This window comes from Nicotiana attenuata, unplaced genomic scaffold (genome assembly GCF_001879085.1).
Source record: "Nicotiana attenuata strain UT unplaced genomic scaffold, NIATTr2, whole genome shotgun sequence".
Classification (NCBI taxonomy): domain Eukaryota; kingdom Viridiplantae; phylum Streptophyta; class Magnoliopsida; order Solanales; family Solanaceae; genus Nicotiana; species Nicotiana attenuata.
The window spans coordinates 370,970-381,212 of record NW_017670496.1 but is presented as its reverse complement, the minus strand read 5'-3'; the positions used below and the strand labels follow the sequence as shown (position 1 = coordinate 381,212).

Below are 10,243 nucleotides of genomic sequence, written 5' to 3'. Positions count from 1 at the left end.
GCTGGAATACCACTGGCTGTTGGAAGAGCTGAATGAACGGGGCGGTTCACATAACCCCTACCATGACGAACTGCAGTTGGGGCACGGGCACCAGAATAATGGCCTGACTCTCGAGACCTCTTGACCTCTCTCTCCTCCCTATACCGAGCAAGCATGCCCTCCAATCTTCTAGAAATACTCACCACCTGCTAATACGCGATATCCATCTCTAACTCCCGGGCCATGCTAGTATTGATGCTAGGAATGAGTCCCTCAATAACCGGCGAACCCTCTCTCGAACTGTAGAAACCAAGGCCGGTGCATGTCTAGCCAAGTCACTGAAACGGACTACATACTCTGAAATTGTCACAGTATCCTGGCATAACTGCTCAAACTCCGCGTGCCATGCGTCCCTGAGGCTCTGAGGGACATACTCCCTCAAAAACATGTCCGAGAACTGAGTCCATGTAAGGGAAGCTGCCTCAGCCGGACTGTCTAACTCAAAAGTACGCCGCCATTGATAGGCTGCCCGTCGAAGCTGGAAGGCAGTGAAAGAACCCCACTTGACTCTGCTATGCCCACAGTGCGGAGGATACGAGGCACTCCTCTAGAAATCCCTAAGCATCCTCTGATGCTAGACCACTGAATGTGGGAGGGTCGTACTTCTTGTACCTCTCAAGCCTTCGTTGCTCCTTCTCTGAAGATGCTTCCCTACCCTCGGGCTGAACTAAGTCTACAGGCGATACCGGTATAACCTCTGGGATCTAATCAACTTGAACCCGTTGTTCTGGAGTGCGGGCGGCGGGAGTCTGTGCTCCTCCCCCGGCCTGAGATGTGGCTGCAACAAGGGGAATCAACCCTGCTTGATCTAGAGTGTTGTACATGCTCATGAACTGTGCGAGGGTCTCCTGAAGCGCTGGAGTAGTAGTAGCAGGCGTATCAGGTGTCTGTGCTCCGGTTGGAGCTACTGGTGGCTCCTCTATAGTAGCTCGCCCGGGTGCTCTGGCTGTACCACGTGCGCATCCTCGGCCTCTACCCCGGACGCGACCTCTGGCGGCTCTAGTAGGGGGCGCGGGTGCCTGCTCATCTCTTGTAGCACGTGTCCTCACCATCTGTGAGAGAATAGAAGACATAAGTTTAGAATTTCGAAGTCAATAATCTCGCACGACAAGGAATCAAATGAAGTAAAATTTTCGTAACAGTTCCATAGCCTCCGAAGATAAGTACAGACGTCTCCGTACCGATCCACGAGACTCTATTAAACCGGCTTGTGACTCACGACTCCTATGAACCTACAGCTCTAATACCAACTTGTCATGACCCAGTTTCTCCCTCCGTGATCTGTCGTGACGGCACCTAGTCTCTACAACTAGGTAAGCCTAATATTGCAAAAATGAAATGAAAACACAAAGATAACATCTAACATATATAGTTAATAAGCGAAAACGGTGCCACTCGGCATATACAATAAACATCTTTCCCAAAACTCGGAATGTCGCAATGTCACAAGTTTCTATCTGCTCTATACATTTATGTCTGAAGAAAACAAGGGGGAAATCAACACAAGGGGATAGAAGGGGACTCCGAGGTCTGCGGACGCGGCAGATGTACCTTGAAGTCTCCTGAAGCAGCAACCACACAGCTAGACTCGAGGCTGATAGCTAGTATCTGGACGTGCACACAGAAAACATGTGCAAGAAAGGACATAAGTACACCACAACGGTATCCAGTAAGTGCCAAGCCTAACCTCAGTCAAGTAGTGACGAGATCAGGTCAGGGCCCTACTGGTATAAATAATAAAATAAGACAGAAGGAATATTACAGTAAAATAAATACGGAATTCTAACAGGAATAGAACTCAATGGAAGCCAACAGTTCAGAACACAGTAATAGCAACATGGGGATCTCCCGGGATACTGTCCCATAGTCCCAAAAGTAAATGTGCAGGGGGATCTCACGTAATACCGTTCCGTAGTCCCAAAGTAAATATGCAGTGCTGGGGGATATCCCGGAATACCGCTCCATAGTCCCAAGTAAATATGCAGTACAGCGGGATCTCCCGGAATGCCGTTCCGTAGTCCCAAAGTAAATATGCAGCTCAATCAATATAAACAACAGTTTCAACATGGAAATCAATAGTTTAATCGAAGTTCGCATCAAAGAAAACAGGTAATTTTCACTAGACATGCTGCGCAGAGTTCAAGTAGACAGTTAAAACATGTAGGCATATTTTTCTAACCTAAACAAGGTAATTACATATTCTAGTGTAGTTCAAACAAGGAAAAAGAGGTTAAGATTTAGTGAAAAACGGAGTTTTACAACAAATAGCCCGTGTACGTACTCCTCACCTCACGTACACGGCGCTCATATATCAAATAGTACCAAATCCTAAAGGGAGTTCCCCCACACAAGGTTAGGCAAGCCACTTACCTTGAATCAAGCTCAAATCAATCCGAAATAATGCTCTTTCCACGAATATCCGGCTCCGGATAGCCTAAATCTAGCCAAATCAATTATATAACGTAAATATAGCTACAAAAAACTAATTTAACTAATGAAATAAAAGCTAAGGCAAGAAAATAGAAAAAACGCCCAAAAATTCTCCCCGGGCCCACGTCTCGGAATCGGATAAAAGTCACAAATTATGAACACTCATTCACTCACGAGTTCACTCGTACCAAAATTATCCAAATCCGATGTCAAATCTCCCTCAAAACTCAGAAATTCGATTGGGGAACTTTTCCCCCCATTTTCTCAACTTTCTCACTCAAATTCCTTGATTAAATGAAGAAAACAACTACAGATTTATGAAATGCAACCAAAATCGTGTAAGGAATCGTTACCCACAAGCTTCCTCTGAAAATCCCTCGAAATTTCGCTTCAAACCGAACTCTCTAGGTCCAAAAATGGAGAATGAAATCAAATCCTCGATTTTGCTCTTTTTCTGCCAGTCAAACCGCACCTGCAGACCCTTCTTCGCACCTGCGGTGCCGCACCTGCAGAAATTCCATCACAGGTGCGGAATTCACTTAAGTGGGCAGGGACCACATCTGCGAGCACTGGGCCGCCCCTGCGAGCCCACTCCTGCAGTCCTCAACCGCTTCTGCGCCTCCGCTTCTGCAGGTGTGAAAACACCAGGTGCAACAACTTCAGCAAATTAAATAAGTCTCAAACTAATCCGTTAAGCACCCGAAACTCACCCGAGGCCTCCGGGACCTCAACCAAACATACCAACCAATCCTAAAACACCATACGAACTTAGTCGAGCCCTCACATCACATCCAACAACACTAAAAACACAAAGCACCCTCCAATCCAAGCTTAATGAACTTGAAACTTCAAGAATTCTACAACCGATACCGAAACCAACCAAACCACGTCCGATTGACCCCAAATTTTGCACACAAGTCATAATTCACACTAAGACCTATTCCAACTTCCGGAAAAGATGCTCTCCAAATCTGAAAAAACCCAGAGGTTATTTGTATTCCTCGGAAACCCCTGCCTATGTCACCATTTAATATTTCTTGGTCCACTATTGGCCAAACCACCTGGGCACTAGGCCCAATGTGAGTTGGATCACTTAGCCACGCTTCATAATTATAAAAACGAGCACCGTGGAAATACATGCCGCTTAGCCAAAGAAAATCAGATTCCAACATCAAAAATTCCACTACCGGCCCAAAACTCCAAAAATTCGACTTTCGTCATTTCAAGCCTAAATGAGTTACAGACCTCCAAAACACAATCCTGACACACTCCTAAGCCCGAAATCACCCAACGGAGCTAACGGAATTGATGGAACTCCATTCCGGAGTCGTCTTCACACAGATCCGACTACGATCCAAATCTTAAGGCTTAAGCTCTCATTTAGGGACTAAGTGTCCCAAAACACTCCGAAACCCCAAACGAATCATCCCGGCAAGTCACAATAGCAGAAATAGATACGGGAAAAGCAGTTAATAGGGGATCGGGGCTCTAACTCTCAAAACGACGGGCCAGATCGTTACATGCCCCTACTTCAAAAGCTTGCCCGTCTAGCAACAAAGCCAGTTTTTTTTGGGCGTCACATGTGCTACAACTTTTAATTTCTAGTAGTGAAAATCATGTGATTTACGTTCATTTTTGTCTTGGTTCTTATAACTTATAGTCTTTTCATTTTATTCAGTACAAAAGTACTTGAATAAATTTGGCAAAGCTATGTGTCTAATATATATACCGTCAATCCTTTATCTCTTGGCCCCATTATTTTGACCGGTTAATTTGAACTTATTTTAAGGCAAAAGGTAGTATAGGGTCTCAAACTATTTAAGAGTCTGAATTAATTCGTTATATTATTCTTAATCACCTCCAGCTGCTTAAGTTTTTCTTTTAAAAAAATTAAAGTTTCATTTACCAGACTATTATCCACACTAACTCCTTTGACAGATACACCAAATCTTCATTCATTTAGTATTAGCTAAATGTTATATATGTGATATTATTTTTTATTTATTTGTTTCGAAAAAGTGACATGTTGCAATATTCGAAAATATTTAACGTTAAACTGCTTATTTTTCCTTAATGTCACGTTGCATATATATACTTGCTATTTTTTGGGGAGACGACTATTTAGATTATTTTTTTTATATTGGACGTTCGAAAGCCGAGGTGGCCCCACCAAATGTCAATCATGGGCCTCATGATCTCCTTAGTTGGGTGAAGGGGGCATTTGCATCTATACCCGCTTTTTGGGTCACGTTTTAACTTGTGCCCGCTTTGCCAAAAAAATTGCAAGCGTACCCACTTTTTCGCGTAACTTCAGCATACGAGACTGAAGTAGCAAAGGCAATCACGCAAAACTTCAGCACCCTAGTAGATGGGCCTGAAGTAGCAAAAATTGCTGAACAAAGTGTGCTGAAGTTTTTGTTTGTAATTACTGAACTTAAGCATAGTAGCTGAATTTTTGTTCTCTATTTGCTGAAGTTTTGTTTGTAATTGCTGAACTTAAGCATAGTAGCTGAAGTTTTGTTCTCTATTTGCTGAACTTAAGCATAGTAGCTAAAATTTTGTTCTCTATTTGCTGAAATTTTTGTTTGTAATTGCACTAAATAAGCTGAAGTTTTTTTGTCCTGGATTCATTAGTTTTGTCATTAAGCTTTTTCAAAAACTTCAGCAGAAGATGCTAAAGTTATTTAGTTCATTTATAAAAACTTCAGCACTTGATAAGCTGAAGTTTTTATCCTGGATTCAATAGTTTTGTCGTAAAGCTTTTTCAAAAACTTCAGCATAGATGCTGAAGTTATTTAGTTCAGTTATAAAAACTTCAGCACTAAATAAGCTGAAGTTTTTTTTGTCCTGGATTCATTAGTTTTGTCATAAAGATTTTTCAAAAACTTCAGCAGAAGATGCTGAAGTTATTTAGTTCATTTGTAAAAACTTCAGCACTATATAAGCTGAAGTTTTTGAAAAAGCTTTCTAACATACTAGATAAATAATCAGATTGCCAACAGTATCTAAATCATAAATTTTGGAAACAATAAACGTGAAAAGAACAGAATTATCATGAAAAGAATTACTAAGTGTGACCTTAAACTTCCCGTACGTGGAAGTATTCACAAATTATTGTCTACTAACTTACATAATTATTTATAATTTATTTTTAAATAACCTGATTAACATACTTATGACAATCATTCCATGAACTGAAGTTTCATAGCAGCATCAACAGCAGCAGAAGAAAGAAGAAGAAGAAGAAAACGAAGAAGGAGAAGGAGGAAGAGAAAGGGGGCTGAATTTGTTTAAAAAGTGAGTATAAGTTAAAACTTTTAAAAAAAATGGGCATAGGTTAAATAGGGGCGACCAAATAGGGCGCCCCGTGCAATTTTTACTGGGTGAAGACAAATTCACCAACTGCTTGTGTGTCAAATATTTCGAGAGAAACTAATTAGACGATAAATAACTTTGATATATTAGGTCAATTCTAGCCATGACCAAAAATAATAAAAAATTAATTACACTTCCAATTATTCGAAACAATCATGTGCATAAATGGGAGATCGTTTTTATGGTCATTACAAATGTTCGTTTAGTTGTGATATTTTTCAGAAAAAATGATTAAAAAAAATAACATATACCGTCTGTAAATAAAACACATAAAATCTTTATAGGTTATTTTATTTTGTTCAAATTGTAAATGATAATGGAAAACTCATTTTCTCCTATATAAATAAACTCTCGTGAATATAATTCGACGACTCAAAAGGACAAGGAAGTAAGTCTGTGATTCTATTTGAGTACAAGCACCAACTAAAAGTACAGACAAGAAAATTGTTTGTTTTTTAAAAAAAATAATTGATTTTGGCATGAAAAACATACCCATTTCTTTTTTTCCCAACCTTTTCCATTTCTGTTTATTAATTTTAACCCTTGTACTATTCTATTACATATTATTGTCCTATGTAATATTAAAGATGCTGAAGTTAGTAATATATGAAGTAGTTCAACACCTCGATTTCTCTTATTTGAACGAATTTTTAACTCAAGAATTTCATTAATAGAGCTGTTCAAGATTTAATATATATCTTTAAAAAATATTATTTAATTTATATATACAATATAATTTTTCGACGACTATCCTTCTCGGACTGTAGCTTTGCCCCTGAGTGTGGTATCAACTTTGAAGTAGTAAAAGGACATGTTAGTGGTCTTCAAATGTTTTTACTCCCTTTGATCCAAAATATAATATGAGTATTAATTAGGATGGCAAACTAAATTAGTTTCAAAATATTTGACAATTTAGAAGAATAAGAAGTCATTTATTAAAAATTTCCAAATTTAGGTTTATGATTAATTTAATTTAGTGAGTGTTATTTAAACATAATGTTATTAAATATATATTTTTTTAAGATTAAGGTCCACAAAAACCTTAAAAGATAGATAATATGGCCGAGAATATTACTTATTTATTGAATATTATATGTCCATCTCATTGAAAAGAAATGTCAGTCTCGAACTTTCATGAAAACTAGATAAGTAACATACCAAAATTTGATGACCAAATACACTTAGTAGTGAAATAAATTGCGAACCTTATTTACGTGCAAACACCAAAGTAAGGTAAAAATATCAACCACCAAAGGTGGTGTGGTGGATAGAATTGTTCTTCCCTTAATTAGAGGTCTCGGGTTTGAGCTCTGGGTAGGGAAAAATCCTTGGTAGGGAGCGTTTCCCCCTGAATGGGGCCCTACGCGGCGCGAATCCGGATATAATCGGGCTCCAATGAAGATACCAAACACCGAGTAGGAGACAAAAAAATAAAAAAAGGTTTTTTTTATTTTTTTTATTTTAATATATAAATGTTGAAAGGCTTTGACTTTGGTCTAGTAATAAGACCGTAAAATGGAGAATATTAGTCTGTGGTGAATTTACAAGCAAAATGGAGAAGTTGCAAAAAGCTGTGACTGAATATGTTTCCACATTTTAGGAAAAATATTAGTTTTGAGGATTTCTTCCTTTTCACGTAAGAATTAACTGAAATAGCCGTCCATCTAACTTTTAAATTAAAATAGCTGGTGGATGAATAGTATATATATGATTCATGTATAATGTACTTATACAAGCTAGAAAAGGTAAACAATAAATCCGGTCGGTTATTTGTGTAAAAATCCATTTTGGGTACTCTTTTTTTTTTTTTGGTTTACCTCGTGTCCAGTACCCGCTTTGGATCGACTAATTCGAATTTCACGCAGGAAAGTCCCACTCTAGAAGTAAAATGCTTCCTAACAAAGGTGACTTCATTCTCAAACACGATTCCAATAGCATCAATTTTTTACTAATTAGGCTAAGAGGGTGTTTGGCTAAGCTTTTAAGCCGGTCAAACTAGCTTATAAGCACTTTTCGGCTTATCTACCCGTTTGGTAAAGTTAAAAGTGCTTATAAGCCAGGTGCTTATAAGTCAAAAATAAGCCAGAAGCCATAAGCTGGTCACCCCCAGCTTATGAATTTTTAGCTTATAAGCACTTTAAGTTTGACCAACATTTTTACTATTTTCTCCTTAAAATATTCCTTTTTAGAACAAAACTCCTACATCGATACTCATTGTCTCAGGTATTTTTTCAACCTAACCCCCCCCCCCCCCTTTCAATTCTCATTGACTATATAAGATAAGCAAATTCTCTATTCCTTTGCATTTTTGTATCTATGTGATTGTGTATTAATCTTTGAATTGTATGTAATAAATGAGGACATATCAAATTTTTGGTGTATTGCTTTTTAAGTGTTGTGGTGACGAATACAGTCTTTGTTTCTCTTCAATATTTTGTCCTATTTAGGTTTATTTTTTATTGAGAAAATTTTGTCAATTTATTAATTATTATAACTTATTATTATATGCTTGTCATAAAATAAATTATATTTATCATAAAAATTATCTTATCTAACCACAGTTGTATTTAAAATAAAATGACAAATAGGATATTTTGTATTTGAATCAATCTGGAATCTAAATTTTTAAGAAATTTTGCCCTTATAAGTGTAAACAGTTCTAAGGTTATTTACGTCATTTTAACAGAAAAAAAGCTTATCAGCACTTTTTAATCAAATACTGCAGCAACTTATTATCAATTTCAGCACTTATATCTGAACACGTAACTGCTTATTTATTAAATCAGTTTCAGCACATAATGCTTATCAACTACTTCAAATCAGCTAATCCAAACGGCCTCTAATAATCGGTTACTATGTCCATGTCTATCCTACAAATAATTAATTTGTTTTTAAAACAACAGATAACTCTTAATAGCAACTTTTATTTAATAACTTGTACAGTAGAGTAATAACAAGTTTTAACCAGTTAAATTGCAACGGTAGATTAACATATATATATATATATATATATATATATATAGAGTGCTGGAAATTAAAGTATTTCCGGAAAGAGACCTAAAGGACAATCAGATGCTTTAGAGAGCACTTTACCCTTCAATTTGGAACTTTCCAGCACAGATCGGAATTTTGCCAGACACCAATGCAGGTACCAGAATCGAGTAGAAAATTAAAAACAAAAAAACAGATTGAATCAACATAGTGCATTAATTAAGAGTTGAAATTCCAATTTTTTGTGCTTACATAATTACTCATTTACAAGGGTAAAATAGGAACAAAACCGTAGAAAGCTTTCAATCCTCAATTTTCTTATTAGAGAAAGAAAATATCAGAAAGAGACATAAAGGTACTATAAAATATGCTGCAATTTTTAGGAATTCTTCACTCTCTTTTGAGATCACTCCAATTCTTGACCAATCTCCACTATACCTGAAATATTAAGTAAAAATTAGAGGGAAAATAAGAAAAAGGGGGAAAACAATTTTTTTTTTGTTTTTTTGTAGCATCTTGAAATGTATTATGAATGTGAAAAAATATAAAATTTAAAAAGTGCAGTCATGTGCACAAGATATTCAGCGTTCGCGCGGGATTCGAAAAAGGACTGCACACCAAAGATGTAATGTAGACAGTATGCCATAATGCAAGCATTAGTGGCTGCTCGAGTGCTCGAACATGTGCAGAAATAAAAATCAAAGCTTAAAATTTAGGAAAAATTACCCTGCATCAATGAACCCTAGAGCAAAGACTCCAATAGCAGCTTGAGCAAGAAATTTTCTAGGAATTTTCAGAGAGAAAATGGAGTTTTCTTGGCCTGTTGAATTTTCAGAAATTTCTCTCTTTTTTGCAAATGAAATTGTTGCATGTTTACTTCTTCTGTTTCTATATTTCAGAAAGAGATAAGAAAAATTAGTAGAAGAATAGCAATTGGCAAAGTTTTGTGTGAACAACATTTTCTTATCAAAGCAAATGACAATTGGCAGAAATGCACAAGTTATCCTATCTACATCTCATTTTTTATGTGTGGCTATTAAGAGTTCATTGCTTATCAAGAAAAGTTTGAGAAAATAGCCAAATCTGGTCATTTTCACAAAATAATAGAAATAGACAAATCTGGTCATTTTCACAAGATAATAACAATGAACTGTCCCTTTCTATTGAATTCTTGTGGTGATTCCAAAGAAAGTATTTTCAGTTGAACTTAGGTATATTCCAAGAGCTCAAGGCATTAACATTATTAAGACATGAATTTCAGTTAAAAGAAAATTTGTGAAATTAGAATTTTTTTAAGTGAAACGTTATTTTACTTGAAATAATGCATACAATTTTTTTTAAAGTGAAATCGTTATTTTACTTGAAATAATGCACGAAACATTTCGCGTTTACGCAGGGTTCTGGGAAG

At 36.8% G+C, this 10,243-nt stretch overlaps 1 protein-coding gene across 1 annotated transcript; it reads right to left on the bottom strand.

Annotated features, from left to right (window-relative positions):
- Positions 1-9,032: 9,032 nt before the first annotated feature.
- On the bottom strand, positions 9,033-9,867 carry LOC109240223. Its single transcript, XM_019406855.1, has 2 exons — positions 9,562-9,867; positions 9,033-9,273 (listed from the first exon to the last, which is right to left on the bottom strand). The coding sequence occupies exons 1-2, from the start codon at positions 9,792-9,794 to the stop codon at positions 9,138-9,140; spliced, it is 369 nt and encodes a 122-aa protein (XP_019262400.1). The 5' UTR covers positions 9,795-9,867; the 3' UTR covers positions 9,033-9,137.
- Positions 9,868-10,243: the final 376 nt, after the last annotated feature.

Bases quoted from the DNA above. Each gene is read 5' to 3' on its own strand.
- LOC109240223 (XM_019406855.1), bottom strand. From the start codon at position 9,794: ATGTTGTTCACACAAAACTTTGCCAATTGCTATTCTTCTACTAATTTT. The intron at 9,274-9,561 runs GTAATTTTTCCT...TTAATATTTCAG, and splicing joins CTAGGGTTCATTGATGCAGG to GTATAGTGGAGATTGGTCAA.